At 38.2% G+C, this 18,702-nt stretch overlaps 1 protein-coding gene across 1 annotated transcript; it reads left to right on the forward strand.

The window, feature by feature from the left end:
- The first annotated feature begins 1,995 nt into the window (after positions 1-1,995).
- Positions 1,996-18,702, forward strand: rab8b (RAB8B, member RAS oncogene family). Its single transcript, XM_063002200.1, has 7 exons — positions 1,996-2,119; positions 10,880-10,940; positions 12,699-12,759; positions 12,887-12,964; positions 14,843-14,932; positions 17,928-18,044; positions 18,149-18,702. The coding sequence occupies exons 1-7, from the start codon at positions 1,996-1,998 to the stop codon at positions 18,239-18,241; spliced, it is 624 nt and encodes a 207-aa protein (XP_062858270.1). The 3' UTR covers positions 18,242-18,702.

The following is an 18,702-nucleotide window of genomic DNA, read 5'->3' on the forward strand; positions in this document are numbered from 1 at the left end:
GATGTTTTCATATTGTGGAGTTGGGTCAGTCAAGGACGAGGCCAGAGGAAATGTTTTTTATGCTCTTTTACTGAACAGATGGAGCAAGAGTATACTCTGAGACTAAAGTAACATGGAACACAGGGCTAAGCCCACCACAAGCAACACATTACACTAAAATGGTAACTTTTAAAAACTTAAAAACTACACAAACTATCATACAAGCCGACATAACCAACACAACTGTAGACTCTTTCCATACAATTACAACTACCTGGGAGATGCGAGGACAACCACGTGCCCAGCTCTCATAAGAGTGACACATGCTATTTGACACATGACATTTCTGCTTACTACTTGTAATTACCATCAGCCCAAGTTGTAGAATTTGTTACAATGAATTATTACACCGATTTGAAGCATTCACTAATAAGCCAGTGAATTGGTAACAGCAGATTGGATTGTATCGCGATTAAGCATTAAAAGATCTACTGAATCCACTGAAGGCTCAGTCTTTGCAAGCAGAGATGGCTCATGATTTTGTTAGACTATTTTTTTAGACTGTAATTGCTAAACCACTGTTAAATGGGCATGACCTTTTAGCACTCAAATGGCACTGCATAAGAAACCATTGTGTTACTGTGATAAATATATCCCCATGTGCTCAGAAGTACATACGGAAATCTATTGTCACTTATTACAGTTCGCTGGTGCATTAAAAAATGCAACCTGAAACTCTATCTTGCAAAAAGAAAGCCTTAAGTAAATTCTATGCAGAAATGCTGGCAGGTTCTCTGGACCAAAGCTCATCTCAGTTGGACCACAAGTAAATTCGTGTGCTGGGGTCAGAGGAGTCCACGTTTCAGTTTGTTTTTAGGGAAAACAGACATCAAGTTCTTCGGGCTCCGAGTTCAAAAGAACCAGGTGAAAAGAACCATCCAGACTGTTATTATCAAATGGTTGCATCAGTGCCAATGGCATGAGTTACTTGCACATGTGTAAAAGTACTACCGACACTAAGGATTTTAGAGAGACATATGCTGCATTTAACAGTGGCAAAAGTTCAAGAGTTCAAGAAAGGCTTTATTGTCATTTTAGCTATATACAAGTACATATTGAACCGAAACAATGTTCCTCCAGGACGAGGGTGCAACATGAAACACAAGTGCAAGACAATACAATATACACAGTGCAGCTAAAAAAACAGTACAATAAATACAAAAACATTTCTAATCTAAAAAGTAATTAAGGGAGACAAGACTAGAGACAAGTGTAGTGATGGCCAGTACATGGTACTGAATAAATGATAGGTGAGGTAAAAAAACATATTCTGATATACAGTTAGCAGCGTATGGTGGTTTTTTTTATAGCAGCAGAGATATAAAAAGTGTAAGGTGCAAAAATGCAATATTGTGCAATATCAAATTCTACATTCATCATATAATAATTGCGCATTTTTTTTTTTTTCCCTTTATATTACTAGGAAGTTAATTTTGACAGTCTTGGGTTGGATTAGCTTACATTTTTAGACTTTGGAGTTAAAAATGACTAAGATAAACATCGTAGAATTGGATCCATGTGATGTATTATTTTTTCTGATTTGTTCTCCCCGTGTCTGCGTGGGTTTCCTCCAGGAGCTCCGGTTTCCTCCCACAGTCCAAAGACGTGCAAGTGAGGTGAATTGGAGATACAAAATTGTCCAGGACTGTGTTTGATATAACCTTGTGAACTGATGAATCTTGTGTAAAGAGTATCTACTGTCATGAATGTAACCAAAATTTTAAAACATGACGTTAAAATCCTAATAAACTAACAAACATAATATGATTTAGCTTCTTCTGTACTACAGAACACATCAGTAAAAAAACTACACTAACCATGTGCGCAGTAGCTTGCCAGTGACGTCAATATTAAAGCCCTGCCCCATGCTCGTTCCTGTCTGAATATTTTTGGCAGTGGTATGGACAGCACGCTTACTGCAGTCTGACATTTAGACCAGCAGCACCGGCGCAGCAAATGGCTAAGACATACGATTATTTGTTTAAACTGTTGCTGATAGGAGACAGCGGAGTTGGAAAGACGTGTTTGCTGTTCCGCTTCAGCGAGGACGCGTTCAACACCACCTTCATTTCTACTATCGGTTAGTGTTTCTGCCGGCTTATTACGGGGTGGTGGGAAGTGCAGCTTTGGGTTCTTAGCTTCTCTGTTAGGGCGTTTTTTTTATCTAATATTATTTTATTATATATTATCTACAAAGCATTTCAGTAGACAAGGGAAAGGTTACGTTTGTCAACAGTGTTGGTTAATTGCAGGCTACAATGGCTACCAGATTCAGCCCAGTTAATAAATATCAGCAGCCTGTGATGAAGGAATGTTAACTATGCAAATTCATTAAAAAGAATCGAAATGAAGCACATGTGGAAACAATGAAACATGCCTAAAAACGCACTGTTTTACTTGGGCAGCAGGTATGTTGGCATGCTCTTATAAGGCAGTAAGGGGAATTCTGCAGATGTAAACTGTCAGTCTAATTGTTCTTCAGATTGAGCTCAAGATATAGTGCTAATGACTACTGGGTACCAAATATCAATATTTTATTTGTAAAACTGCTGTCACTATATAATTTTAGTACACCATATTTATTTACTGAAAGATTCTAAACTGTCTTTCGAGCTTAGTTGTTGAGGGTTATGCTAAGGGCCTTGCTCAGGGGCCCAACAGTGCCCACTTGGCAGAACTAGGATTTAAAACTAAAACTACTGATTAGTAGCCAAGAGCCTTAAGAGTCACCACTGTCTTTGATACAAATATATTTATGTTTTTGTTGTATGCACTTGTCTGAGAGTAAAGCGAGTATCATCAGGAATTGTGTAATTTGTCCTATTGTCTATTTTCAGTATTTGACCTAAATGTGATTGGGATGATGACAGTCATCAGGTTCTACAATTCCACCTTCACAGTTATTAGCAAAGACCAGGTTCACAGTTATTAAAATAATTTAATGAATCGTATGATGATTTTCCTATCTTTCTTTTCCTATTTTATGACCAGCCCCACTGTCTCGGACTGAAATGTTGGCGTGTCGGGGGAACTTCCTTTATATTTATCCATTGACCATAGCTGCTGGCTCATACCAATAATCACTCAAATGACTTCTACGGAAGTGTGTCCTTCCCATTGTTATTTATAGCCTGCCTTTTGGTAATTTATTGGGATTTCCTTGGGTGGGAATTTTTTTTTTATTATTGAATGGGTAAATGGATAAATGTTAAATTATTATTGTTGGTCATGGCCTTTATGGTGTGTTTGATTTGTAACTCTGTTGTTTGACACTGTTAGATTTGCTAGCCTTCCTGGACTGGCCTTTTTGTGTATCCAATTTGTGTTCGGTAGTGTATATCATATAGAATTATTTATATTTATTTTAATGCTTTCGACTGTTGGTTAATGGATATTTTTAATAAAGTGTGCAATAGAATAGAATAGAATGAAAATTGAAATGTCTGTATTGTAACAGCTATCTTGTTTGAAGTGGCTTAGTTTTTTTGTTTTTCAATAGGAATTTCTCTATCCAATTTTGCCATTTATGATACCAATTGTGCCATCAGCAAAACTCTTTTTCAGACAAGTATTGTCTGAAATTAATACTCATTTGAAATCCAACCTTACAGTTACTGTGCAAACGTGCATCTATCAGGGCTGACTAGACCATGTATTTTTTTTTTTAATTTGTATACAGTTAAATTACCCTACATTTAAAATGCTTTCAAATAATATTCCATTTGCAGATTTTCCATGTAAATACAGGGATGAAATGAGTTGCTATGGTTAAAATTCCTCCTTGAACCTTAGTGACACAGTACTTCCTGCATCCTGGAAAAGAGTATGTATTGTGTTTTTGCAAAGACCATGCCTGAAACCAAAAAGGCCGTTGTTTAATTCCACCATTTCCCCTCTAGTCAAATTTAAGATTAACTGATAGTGCAGCTTAGGTGGTTGACTTAATAAACTTGTACTGCATAATGGGACTGGTTATGTACAGCCCAGTATAGTATAAAGCACTTAATATAATGTGATAAAGTTAGTTAACACAATTTGCCCAAAAAATCTATCCTTGTGTATCCAAATACAATACCATACAGTATTCTGGTAGATTAGCCTTAAAAAACAACAATGGACTGTAGATTTCATGTTAATTTATCTGTCATTCCAAGGCCAGTTATGCTGGGAAAGGCTTTCAGTTGTGCAGAATCAGGCGGCCCCTTGAACACTGGCCACACTGTTTGAACCACCTCTGAGCCTTGTGACCTTTAGCTAGTTAACGCCTTCATTTTACATACAATGCAGTAGGCAAAGGCATTATGAGCTGCTACTTCTATGTGCCAGGAGGTGGTTGACCCCAGCTCTGGCCACAATGCAGGCTTCCCTATCTCCCTCCTGAGCATAAAAGATCTCCTCTGGCACTTCCTCTGACTCAGTCTCTCTGTTTACTCTTAATGTTACGCACTTAAAATATGCTTATCATGACAGAGTTATTCAGAACAGGACTGTAGTTTACTCTTGTGTGCAAATGTTATCTAACAAGCTTTTGTAGCTTACATGCTTTATATAGCTAGCAAATTCTCTCTTTTCCGTTTTCATTTTTGTTACCGAGTTGCTTAGAATAGTACTTCCTCTAGGTCTGAGTTTTGATTTTAGCTGTCTGGACATGCCTTTAGGGTTTTCAGCTAAATACATTGCTCACATGTGTATTAAGTCTATTTTTATCAAATAAATGATGTTTCTCAAACTTTGTGGCAACAGTTTGGCCTAGCAAGGTTAATAAAAACATGATTTGACGAGTTTGATGTAATTCCAGTGCCTTGCGCAGAGCCCAGATTTCAGTGAGCTCCATTGACAATCCTTGGAATAAATTATATCACTGATTAAATGCCAGCCCTTTTTAAAAATCATCGCCTAACCTTACAAATGCTCTTTTATCTGACTGGATACAAATTCCCACACACAAATCTTGTAGAAAACCTTCCCAGAGAACTGAAGGTTGTTATAATTGGAAGGGGGAATGCATGGATTTGAAGTAGGAAAGATTCTTTTGACACAAACAACAACCATGACTGGGAGTGTCTTGGATACTTTGATTATTTTGGCCTTTATTGTTTTAAAACTATGCACCCACATCAGTGTCATGTCCAAGGTAAAGATCGTCGAGGGTTGGGGCATGGTTACATAACTGTGCATATTATTGACATGTTGGTTCTTCTCAACTGTCAATCACCTTCAGATGGAAATGTTTCCATTTATGATAGAGCTGCCATATATAGAGCTGCCAGCCCCACTGTTGGCAACGTGTTTTCTCTTGGACTGGGATGCTGAGCTCGGTCTGGTTTTCCGTAGGTGCATATACCGGCACACTTCTTTTTTGTGGACTCCGTCGATGTCCTGGCACTTTTTGGCCGTTCCGGTGATGGAACCACCTGTGATGAGTAAGTTGCCTTTCTGGAGCAGGTCCCATATTTGGACCCCTGCTGACCATAGGCTAGTGCAGCTGGTGGGGAAGGGGTGCTGCTTGTTCACTGCCAACCCCAGGTTGTTTTGGATCTTCTTTCTTTCCTCTTTTTCTGAGAACTTGGTTTGCCATATTGTGAGAACAAGTTTCTCTATTACTCTATCTTGACAGTCTCCTTGTCAGAATAAATGTTGAGCTTGCTCTGGGTTAACTTATGTTTGCATTAAACTGCTATGCCATGACAGCCCAGGGATAAACATACATTATGAGTATAGAAAAAAAAACATATAGCCGCTGCAGCACATCCTTGCTGAAATTGATATAGGCTTTTGAAAACAGTAATTTATTTGTGGTGTTCAATAAAATAGTTTGATAGTTTGTTCTGAGCGCAGATAGCATCTTAGTAGCTTGGTCTTTTATGAGTCTTCTAGAAATGTATCACGTAACATCCTTGTACTGAAGGAAATGGATTGGCATGTGATCAAACTGCTTACAAAAAGCAGATTTATTACCACATTTGTGTTTTGTTTCACTTCTTTATTTGACTGTGTTGCAAACAAGCTAAAAGTGGAAAGCCCATTAATAGGTTACTCCTCAGCTCCACCAAAGCCATTAAAGCATTGTTGTTAATGTTCAGCCTGCAGTTAATGCATACCATACAGCTTCCTTAGAGACGACATCAATCGTTATCAGTCTGGCTCATCAACAGAAAGCTCTGCATACAGTGCTTTGAAAAGTTTTTGTCCCCTTGTTTACACTAAATGGTTTTATATTCTTACACAAGATTTAATTAGTGATGTTAATGATTAACTGGTTAACCGATAACCACAAAAGAAGTCATTGTTTATATAATGCTGTCAGATTTCAATGTAATTTATATTTACTTCCAATAGTGGTAAGTTAAGAGTGGAGCTAGTGGGTGCTCTCTTTCTAAACTGAACAGGAACTCTCTAAATATTATAAGGTAGAAACCTTGAGAGGATCCAGACTCAACAGTGACCCATTTGTATGAATTAAAAAATGGATTGAAACCAAATACAGAATATGTAGAAATAATTGTAACAAAAGTTATAACAAATAAAAAGCATTATTTTTATTATTCTTGAGTTAAGTCTGTGTAAGAATAAAGGTCAGGGTGAGTGTAGTTACGACAGATTTCCATTATATTCATCAGTTCAGCAGGACCAGCATTGGCTCAGGTGGATCTAAATGTCCATGTGGATAAATGCAAGAACAGTTGTGAAGAGTACAGCATGAGACTTTGGAACCGCTATTTATTACAGCCCTACTAAAAGAGAAAACCAGATCAGAATTTGGTGTGAGGGCTTTCTCTGGAATTCAACAGCCACCTTACTCATCGTCAACAAACCTGAGTGATTGTATGTGAGAGGCAGAGGGATAGCACACCAACATCCCTGTTTGCTGCAAATCTTTATGACCATGAACCCGTAAGCTTTGCACTTTTTGTCTAAGGCAGGGGCGCACAATCCCAGTCCTACATTACTGCTACCTAACACTGCCAAATGACTAAACACATTACATAAACAGCAGGTGGAATACACCATGGGAGCACCAAACTGCCCAGATTCCCTAGGACTGGAGTAAATAAGTATGTTTTAAATCTGGACTTGAGCTTGTGTCTAAAACCCAAACAGAGCTGCAGAGATTATTCCAAAGTTGTTCTCCCTTAACTGGGATTTTAAAAACATTCTAGGAACTAATAGTGGTCTTGCATCTTGTAAACAAATTACAGCTGTTCGGTTGTAGTGCTCAGTAATTGTGGAGCCAGGCCATGTAGCACTTAATTAATTAGTAAAAGTATTTTGGAATCGATGCCATATTTAATGGCAGCCAGGTTAGGAAAGTTAGAATAGGACTAATGTAATCAACCTTTTGCTGCATTTTAATCCGGCTGGAGCTTGTTTATGGATACCAGAGCATTCAGTGAGAAGGGCATTGCAATAATCTAACTTTAATGTTATAAATGCATGAATTGTTTTTTCAGCATCTTTAACAGAATGCATTTTTTAGCCTGGCAATATTATAAAAATAAGAAAAAGCAACTCTAGTAATATTATTATTATGTCCATCAAATAAGAGGTCTGAATCAATAGCAGAGATGTTCACAAGTCACAAAATACGAGTCCGAGTCAAGTCACGAGTCTTTAGGCTAGAGTTCGAGTCAAGTCACAAGTCTTTAGGCTAGAGTCTGAATCAAGTCACGAGTCAATATAATCTACACAAAACATATATTGGAAATGTGGCGTAACAAACAATATGTAAGTTCAGATAAAAAACAAAAACAGATTATCGATTATTCACACATCATCATCATAGATAGCCTTTGAGTGTTTTTCAGAACAAATTTAAGACAAACCTTTATGTTCCTTTTGCCAAATTTCTTTCCAATGGTGAAATCATGAATGCTGCCATTACCTGAGATGAGCTGGTCATCCACGAGCTCCTGGAGGAATTGTGGTTGATTGCCCACTTCTAAAAGTATTTGTCACTGTTTGACTGTTTTCGCCATAGGGAGATAATGGCTCTTGTTGTGTTTGGCTGGAGTCACAGGTTTTTCAGACTAATTAATTTTATTTCTTCTAACATTCTCATTTTTATATTCATTACATCAATTCTGTCAGTAAAACTTACAGGGTCGCATGTAAATAATAATAAATATGCGATTGAAATTTCCTTATAGTGCTGTCAAACATCATGGTTCATACTTTGAGGCACATGTGATAGTTCATAGTTTTGTCTGCGGAAGTAAGAACGCCTTCAAAGCTTCAGAGCGTCAGAGCACAAGAGCTGTACTTTCTGTTTTGCAACGTGACCGTAAGCAAGACTAAAGCTAACCACTCTCTCCTTTTTATAAAAGCTCTTTGGTTCAGTGCTGTTACCAAAGAATATTGCTAAAGAAGAATTTACTAAACCACCTGAAATGTATTCTATTTTCTAAAATTGTATTTAATGTTTGGTACTGGCAGTTCTTACATACCACTGTGAAGTTTATTACAGTTATTGGGGGCGGCACGGTGGCTCAGTGGGTACCACTGTTGCCTCAGAGCAAGAAGGTCCTGGGTTCAATCCACAGGTGGGGCAGTCCAGGTCCTTTCTGTGTGGAATTTGCATGTTCTTCCCGTGTCTGTGTGGGTTTCCTCCTGGAGACCTTTAGAGCATTTAGCAAGTTTTTTTTTTTTTTATATACATATATTTTGTTTATGCATTTTCTCCCCTTTTTCTCCTGACTTTTTAGCACCTCCAATTGCCCGATTGCGTCATGCTTCCTCTCCACTAATGCCGACGCTCTGATTTGAGGAGAACGAAGCTAACCCACGCCCCCTCCGACACATGGGCAGCATCAGTATGCATTTTGTCACCCACACTAGGCGAGTGCATATATGCGAATCAGCCTTGTGTATAGACAGACACACCCTGATCCTCACTTTTTCCCTGCCTCTGTGCAGGCGCCATCAAGCAGCCCCCGAGGAGTCCCTATCTGGCTCATACCCCACCCCTATATGAACAACAGGCCAATCGTTGTCCAAGCGTGTGTTTTTACCTCTGCACCACCTGAGCGGCATTTAGGCCATTTAACTACTGTCACTGCTGTTTGTCAATGTTTGCATAATGTTTTCCTATTAAAGTACTAATCATCAGTCATGTTTATATAGGTGAGATTTAAATTTGCACACTTAAATGGAACTTGAAGGTCATAGCAGTTTGTATGTTGTGGTTTTTTGAAAACATGGAAAATCTGCTAAGTCAAAAATCGGCCTGCCAAAATAATATTGTAATACATACAAAGTTACAAAATCATTTTTACATTTAAACAACTTCAGTTTGGGTGTTTGACCAACTGGGTCAAGGTGCCAGGACTTCTAACCTAATTTTAACCTGATTTAGCCATTCCAAGACCAGATTTGACAAGTCTTTTGGGTCATTGTTCTATTGGAACAGCTAGAACCTTTAGATGATGGTATGGTCGGTGAACACGTTTGAAGTTATCTTCTATCCTTATTATTTTGTCCATTTTCTGCAATGCATCAGTTTTACTTGCAGCAAAACAGCCCAATAGCATAATACTAACTGTGATCATGCTTGACAATAGATACAGCGTTAGGTTTGAATGCTTCACCATGTCTTCTTAAAACGTACAGTACTGTGGAAAAATATTTGCCCCTTTCCAATTTTTCCATGCATATTTGTCACACTGTTTAGCATGTTTTAAACCATCAAACTACTTTTAATATTAAACAAAGATAACACAAGTAAACACAAAAATGCTTATCGCTTTTAAATAATGATGTCATTTATTGAAGGAATAATGTTGTTTAGCTCTACCTGGTCCTATGTGGAAAACGTAATTGCCCTCTAAGCAATCAGTTAACCAAGTGATTTGACAAATGGGTTCAATTTTACTAGCCACACCCAGACGTGATTACTGCCAGACCTGTTGAATCCAAACATCTCTAAAATAAAACTTGTCTGGCAATGTGAAGCAGGCTAAAAGGCCAGGTCTCAAATAGTAGCACATGATGGCACATTGAAGAAAGATTTAAATACAGATGCAAAACTTAAGTCATTCAAATAAATCAGTCAGAAAAAGGTTACAAAGCCATTGCAGAGCCTCTGAAACTCAGCCTTGAGAGGCTCACAAATGAACCCAAATGAACATCTGAAGAACTGCAGGTCTTATTTGCCTCAGTTAAGGTCAATGTACACGATTCTGCAATAAGAAAGACACTGGGACAGTATGGGAGTTTTCTTTCTTCTTTTTTGATGGGTAATGTGACTGAGGGGGAATATAGGACTTTGTGGTTTGTTAATATGCATTTGTCCTTCCTTACCCTTTTCTTCTTCTTTCTAAATTACTCCCCTGCTATTGCCCTTTCATTTCACAAAAAATCCCCTAAAACTCACGTGCAGTTGCAAGCAAGTCCACCACTGAATGGTCCATTTGATATACAAATTTCAGTTTTGCTTTAGGGTGCCATAGTGATATGTGTTCCAGAAGCTTCTGATACATTGCAAACCGTTTTTTGGTGGTTTTTTTGAATACATCTAACCATTTCCTCTATGCTTAAGGTAACAGTATGGGTTTTCTTCCTAACATTGGCAGATTTCACAGGTGCTCTTTTGTGCTTGAGCCACATTATAAAACTTTATGCTCCATTAAATGGAGTTTAAAAATACACAATTGATGTATAAAAACACAACACATTAATAACCAGTCATAAATCATAAACATTCCAAGGCTTCATAACATCTCCCACAAGTGTATGTTAAAAAATTGACCTTTACTGTAAGTGATTTGTTAAGTGTCTGTATTCCAACAGCAGAAAATAATGTTTTGCCTTTTTAATTGTCTTCTCTTATGGTCTTTTGTTATAGGAATAGACTTCAAAATAAGGACTATCGAGTTAAATGGAAAGAAAATCAAACTCCAGATATGGTAAGTATTCTGACTTACATTCTTTTAGTTTTCAGCTTTATCCTTATAGTTCTTTTTCACTCTAGAAGTCGGCACTTGGGTGGCGTAGCAGTCTATTACATTGGCCCACTGTTGCTGAGATCCAGCTTGAAATCTCAGCTGTGTTATTGGCCGGCTGGGTATCTACATAGACATGATTGGCTATGTCTTCGTCGAAGCCCTCTGATGTATTGGGCCCTGTCAAACATCCATCCAGTTTTATATCAACATGTGCAAATTGTTGGCTACAGGTGCTCATAGTTCAGTTTAATAAGATTTAAAGTAAAGAGTCATGACATATCGAATAGGGATTGTAAAACAACCCTTTGGAACCCTTTTATGGCTTTTGCTCAGAATTTTAAAAGTCATTTGTTACTTTACATTTTTTCAGTCTCAAACTAAGTACTTTAAATACTTATGCACTCTAAATAAAGTCGGACCTCTTTCATGTCCATGTGCACTCTTTGGGTATAGTTTGCTTACACTGTTGAGCCAAATCATGGTCTACCGGCTTAATATGCTGTCAAAACAGCTTTGACCCACTGAGACATGAACTCCACAAGATATATGAAGAAGTCCTGTTGTATCTTGTCTTAGGACATTACAAGAACTTCAACTTTATTGCATGGTGAATTTTCCTGCAGTGCATCCTGGTGCCAGCTGTTCTGTGGTGAATTGGCTGGCTATCCAAGTGTTCTTGGATAAAGCAGGATTTGTCAAACCAATTGACCTTCTTCCATTGTTTCAGTGTCTACAGTGTCTAAAGCTTCATACACAGAATGGTTTGATACACTGTGTGTTGGGATACTTTCATCCACAGAATTAAAATGATCTGCAGTTTGAGCCAAAGTAGCTCTTTTGTTGGCTCAAATCAGATGCCATAGCCCCTGTCCTCTGACATCAGTGAGTCTTGGCCACCTTACAATTTGCTGACGATTTGTCCCATGTCCCATGCTAACTCCTGTACATTGTTAAAGTGCAGACAGACATCGGAACTAGACACTGGAGCAATGGAATGAGACCGACTGGTCACAGAAATCCTGTTTACTCCAAGATCATGTTGGCAGCCAAGCAAGTTTGCACTGATAGGTTTCACTGTAAGACAATGTTCAGAGGTTTGTAGGACTTGCTGGTTGTGTATTGGTACCAGATACCACTGAAATCTTTCCATTGGCTTACTAGTGTATATATAAGTTAGATTAAAACCAATGGTCCCTAACAATTTATTAGCAAAAGTTATGTATTTGTTCTTTTAAAAGTATGATGCCCTGTTTTTAAAATCTTTTTGGATATTCTTAAAGATTTCACATCTTTTCTACATTTAGAGCATAACTTTAGATTTTCTTATCAAACTATACAATCATGCTTATACATACAAGTAGTATACTATCCCACCCCAGATTCAGTGTTCCCCTGAAGTTCTATATCTATTCTTTATGAGCCTGTCCTTCCTTTGTTTGATTTCAACTATGTGAGCACTGACGTCAGAAGCCAAACAGCTTTTCCTGTTGGGGGTTTTAGTGCTCACTCACCCAGATCTGTCACTAGGTGACTAACGCGAAGGACGTGCACACTGTAGTGCATTGAAAACTGTGGCTTTTCTATTTACAGGATGTGTAGTTTAGAAATGGCTGGCCGTCACCAGTCATCAGCGATATTGCAGGCCATGTATGATAAATAGGCTTTTTGAGTGTTACATGATTAGGTAATTCATAACTATGAACTCTGTCCATATTACAGGGACACAGCAGGACAGGAGAGGTTTAGGACCATCACCACAGCGTACTACAGAGGAGCAATGGTGAACCCATTTATTTCCATATGCTGGTCTAATTAAAACTCATGAGTGGTGTAAATCCATGTTCTGTTTTTGTCACTTTATATCTCTGTCTCTGCACCTGTCTGTCAATGTTTGTGTCTCACTGCAGGGTATTATGTTAGTGTACGATATCACTAGTGAAAAGTCCTTTGAAAACATCAAGAACTGGATTCGCAATATTGAAGAGGTTAGTTTGGAAAACTCACAACACAAAACAAAACAAAAGTTTATATATACTAATAAAATTTGTTTGCTTGAACACTTGGTCTACAGTTAAAGTCCAAAGTTTACATATGGTTTTAGCGGATATGCATGTCATGGTTATCTTGACATTTTAAACATTTTCTTTCTTGTGACTAATAGGAAAAACTAGTGACTAGTGTGAATAATTGGAAACACCTACTTCTGTGTTCCTTTCACTGAAGATTTTCTAAAAAAATATTTTACATCATGCTTATATATTTAACAACTAAAACTGTGTGGCATGGCCTTTCAGCTCCATGTTAGTAATGATAGTTGACTATCACTGGTTGCAAATTCAAACCTTCTCCACATTCCCAGAACTAAACTAAGTGCTCCTCTTCTATGGAATGCCTTCCCCGACCATCTGAGGGCACCACAGAGGATTGAGAATTTTAAAAAGGGTTTAAAAATGTTTCTTTTACCAGATTTTATGACTCTTAAATAACCACTTGATTCTATGATGTATTATGTCTCATGACATAATACAATGCTATGATGTTTATACACCAATCAGCCATAACACCACCTCCTTGTTTCTACACTCACGTCCATTTTATCAGCTTCACTTACCATATAGAAGCACTTTGTAGTTCTACAATTACTGACTGTAGTCCATCTGTTTCTCTGCATGCTTTGTTAGCCCCCTTTCATCCTGTTCTTCAATGGTCAGGACTCTCCCAGGACCACTACAGAGCAGGTATTATGTGGGTGGTGGATCATTCTCAGCACTGCAGTGACACTGACATGGTGGTGGTGTGTTAGTGTGTGTTGTGCTGGTATGAGTGGATCAGACACAGCAGCACCGCTGGAGTTTTTAATACTGTGTCCACTCACTGTCCACTCTATTAGACACACCTACCTAGTTGGTCCACCTTGTAGATGTAAAGTCAGAGACGATCACTCATCTATTGCTGCTGTTTGAGTTGGTCATCTTTTAGACCTCCATCAGTGGTCACAGGACGCTGCCCATGAGGTGCTGTTGGCTGGATATTTTTGGTTGGTGGTCCAGCACTGACAGTGAGGTGTTTAAAAACTCCATCAGCACTGCTGTGTCTTATCCACTCATACCAGCACAACACACACTAACACACCACCACCATGTCAGTGTCACTGCAGTGCTGAGAATGATCCACCACCCAAATAATACCTGCTCTGTAGTGGTCCTGTGGGGGTCCTCCTGACCATTGAAGAACAGCATGAAAGGGGGCTAACAAAGCATGCAGAGAAACAGATGAACTACAGTCAGTAATTGTAGAACTACAAAGTGCTTTAATATGGTAAGTGGAGCTAATAAAATGAACAGTGAGTGTAGAAACAAGCAGGTGGCATGTTATGGCTGATCGGTGTATATGTTTTATATTTCATGCTTTATATTACTCTTTCTTTGTAGCACTTTAAGTGCGTTATAAATAAAATGTATTATTATTATAACTTCTTTATGCTTATTTATAACTATATGGAACACTAGGTTTTCTTCTTGACCTTTGGCAGAATACCAGTTTTATGTACCATATAATAAATGCTTTAAGGCTATGCCGCTGAGATAGATTACACTATTGATTGATAAATTATTAATCTCAGTCATTAATGCCCATAATTGCATATGTGTAAACTTTTGACTTTAATTGTAGATATTCAGATCCTAGATTACTTTAAAATTACTGTATTAATGATCCATTGTTTATGAATTAACATTGCCTGGTATTGTTTTAATTACTATTAAGTTTTATGTTTTTTTTTTTAAATATAATATAATAAAGTGATGTCTCTTTTATACATTTATTCATAGTGAGTTAAATGTGTGATGTGTTGATTTCCTTAGCATGCATCATCAGATGTAGAGAGGATGATCCTGGGAAACAAATGTGACATGAATGAAAAGAGACAGGTATCCAAGGAGCGAGGAGAGAAGGTACTGCTTTAATATATTCAAACTGATCAGGATCTTATGCCCTTTTTATGCAACTGCTGTGGACTAACATGTCTGATTTGTCAGATTATTTGCACCTTTTTTGGCCAAGGCTTTGGATTAAAACTGTTGTAAATTTTATAATGTCTTTTGAACTTGTTTTTATTGGTAGCCTAGTTAGTTTCTAAGACAATATGAAAACTACCATATAGAAACAGCCAAACTAGCTGCACATCTGTAAACAAACAACATATAGAAACAGTCAAACTACAGCAAATTATAAAATGAAGTCCAGTAGATTGCTTTATTTGTCATATACAGTGGGGCCAAAAAGTATTTAGTCAGCCACTGATTGTGCAAGTTCTCCTACTTAGAAAGATGAGAGAGGTCTGTATCACATTGTAGGATTTTTAAAGAATTTATTTGTAAATTATGGTGGAAAATAAGTATTTGGTCAATAACAAAAGTTCAACTCAATACTTTGTAACATAACCTTTGTTGGCAATGACAGAGGTCAAACGTTTCCTGTAAGTCTTCACCAGGTTTGCACACACTGTAGCTGGTATTTTGGCCCATTCCTCCATGCAGATCTCCTCTAGAGCAGTGATGTTTTGGGGCTGTCGCTGGGCAACACAGACTTTCAACTCCCTCCACAAATTTTCTATTGGGTTGAGGTCTGCAGACTGGCTAGGCCACTCCAGGACCTTGAAATGCTTTTTACGGAGCCACTCCTTCGTTGCCCGAGCGGTGTGTTTGGGATCATTGTCATGCTGGAAGACCCAGCCACGTTCCATCTTCAATGCTCTCACTGATGGAAGGAGGTTTTGGCTTAAAATCTCACGATACATGGCCCCGTTCATTCTTCCCTTAACACGGATCAGTCGTCCTGTCCCCTTTGCAGAAAAACAGCCCCAAAGCATGATGTTTCCACCCCCATGCTTCACAGTAATTATGGTGTTCTTGGGATGCAACTCAGCATTCTTCTTCCTCCAAACACGACGAGTTGAGTTTTTACCAAAAAGTTCCATTTTGGTTTCAACTGACCACATGATATTCTCCCAATCCTCTTCTGGATCATCCATATGCTCTCTGGCAAACTTCAGACGGGCCTGGACATGTACTGGCTTAAGCAGGGGGACACGCCTGGCACTGCAGGATTTGAGTCCCTCTCGGTGTAGTGTGTTACTGATGGTAGCCTTTGTTACTTTGGTCCCAGCTCTCTGCAGGTCATTCATCAGGTCCCTCCGTGTAGTTCTGGGATTTTTGCTCATCGTTCTCATGATCATTTTGACCCCACGAGATGAGATCTTGCGTGGGGCCCCAGATCGAGGGAGATTATCAATGGTCTTGTATGTCTTCCATTTTCTTACAATTGCTCCCACAGTTGATTTATTCACACCAACCTGCTTGCCTATTGTAGATTCACTCCGCCCAGCCTGGTGCAGGTCTACAATTTTCTTCCTGGTGTCCTTCGACAGCTCTTTGGTCTTGGCCATGGTTGAGTTTGGAGTCTGACTATTTGAGGCTGTGGACAGGTGTCTTTTATACAGATAACGAGGTCAAACAGGTGCCATTAATACAGGTAACGAGTGGAGGACAGAAGAGCTTCTTAAAGAAGAAGTTACAGGTCTGTGAGAGCCAGAAATCTTGCTTGTTTGTGGGTGACCAAATACTTATTTTCCACCATAATTTACAAATAAATTCTTTAAAAATCCTACAATGTGATTTCCTGGATTTTTTTTTTTCATTTTGTCTCTCATAGTTGAAGTGTACCTATGATGAAAATTACAGACCTCTCTCATCTTTCTAAGTAGGAGAACTTGCACAATCAGTGGCTGACTAAATACTTTTTGGCCCCACTGTACATATACAGGTGTACAGTACAATAAAATTCTTTTTTCACAAATCCCAGCTTGTTTGGAAGCTGGGGTCAGAGCGCTGGTGCAGCCATTGTACGGCACCCCTGGAGCTGTGAGGGTTAAGGGCCTTGCTCACAGGCCCAACAGTGGCTGCTTAGCAAAGCCGAGATCTGAACCTACAACCTTTCAACTGATAGCCCAGAGCTCTACCTACTGAGTTACCACTATCCCAAAGCATATTTTTAGCAAAGCACAGTTTTAGTCAAAGTTGGCTACATCAATTAAATAAAAAAAGGTGGAAAAAAAGATTAGATTTAATCTATAATTTAAATAAGTGGCCTGCCAATGGCTTGCCTGTAGTCCAGATCTGTCTCCTATACAGGGCATGTTATGCAGAGAAGAATCAGACAACGGCAACCATATACTGTTAAGCCATGGAGTTGACCATAGCACTGATGACTTTTGTGCTTTAGATCATAATTGTTTTTGAGCTTCCTGGATTAATAACCAAACATTTGACTTAAATCTTGCGTCACACATAAAATGTTGCTCACCATCATGTGTAACTGTTGGTATGATGTTCGGATTGTGAAATGTCATGTTATATTTGGGCCAAATGTAATAGGATCTATGTCTTTTTCATTTTTGAGTCCTTAGTCCAAAGGTCATTATTCCAATCTAAAATAAGCCTTTATGTTTCATTTAGCTTGCAGTGGTTTTCATCCAACAAGGGTTTTTTGTGACTTTTTGGATAAATTGTTGATGTGCTGTTGAAGGAATTTTAGCTCGCCAGCCACTTATGAGAAGTTTTATCACTGTTTCTAGTTTTATCCATTTGAAGTGATGTTTAGATTCTCTATTGCTGGCTGTAATTAGGCTTGAGTATGTAATGTGCTGTTTTACCCAATAATCCATTAAATTTGTTTAAACTTAATAAATTAAGTAACAAAGTGGATACATTTTTTTCCCACCAGTTCTATATATTGTATTTATAGATGTATTTGTCTTTATTTAGTTTGTAGACACACTTAAATGTAATAAACATGCAAAATATAAATCAGGAAAGTGGCAAAGCACTGTATAAAATGGGCTATGTTTTTTAATTCTTGTAACATTGTAATATTACTTATGTCCTCTAGCTGGCAATAGACTATGGGATCAAGTTTTTAGAAACCAGCGCAAAAACCAGCATGAATGTAGAAGAGGCATTTTTCACCCTGGCCAGAGACATCATGTCTAGACTCAACAGAAAAATGGTGAGCCTTGCTCTTCCCTTCAGAGCTTGTCTTCAACCTCAAACCCTACCACAGTGCATTTTTACTGACTACCAAATTCTCTGTTGTATTTAATCCTTTCCTAGAATGACGGCAGTAACGGCGAGAGTGGAGCACCCATTAAAATAACAGAGAAACGTTCAAAGAAGCACAGCTTATTCAGATGCACGCTGATATGACGGACTACAATGAATGGACTGCATTTATAGACTTGATCTTTCTCGCTGCAGAATCAGCTGGTGTGAGAAGTCATGTGAGCTATGACTGAGAGCTGCTCACGTCCTTCATTATGGCACACAGACACCTGTTAATACAGCTGCACAGGCAAGTTGAAAATACGAATACTGGAGGGAAATCAACCGTATTGATTTCTTTGATATGAACACATTATACTTTGACTGCCATTATAGATTTAGTTTAAAATATAAAGGTCAAAATTAATTTTATAATGCTCTTATTCATGTTTTTAAGGGTTTATAAGTGTAGTCTAGCAGACAGTGTTGCACTGCCAATGAAACCTTATGTATATAGTCTCTAAAAAGAACACCTCAAAAGACCTATATGAAGGTAACTTTAGAATTAACCAATATTTCTTATTTTGTAAATGTCTCTAGATGTTTCCCACAGGCACATAACTTAT

Source organism: Trichomycterus rosablanca, chromosome 1, assembly GCF_030014385.1.
Source record: "Trichomycterus rosablanca isolate fTriRos1 chromosome 1, fTriRos1.hap1, whole genome shotgun sequence".
Lineage (NCBI taxonomy): Eukaryota > Metazoa > Chordata > Actinopteri > Siluriformes > Trichomycteridae > Trichomycterus > Trichomycterus rosablanca.

Bases quoted from the DNA above. Each gene is read 5' to 3' on its own strand.
- rab8b (XM_063002200.1), top strand. From the start codon at position 1,996: ATGGCTAAGACATACGATTATTTGTTTAAACTGTTGCTGATAGGAGAC. The intron at 12,965-14,842 runs GTTAGTTTGGAA...TGATTTCCTTAG, and splicing joins GGATTCGCAATATTGAAGAG to CATGCATCATCAGATGTAGA. The intron at 14,933-17,927 runs GTACTGCTTTAA...TATGTCCTCTAG, and splicing joins CCAAGGAGCGAGGAGAGAAG to CTGGCAATAGACTATGGGAT.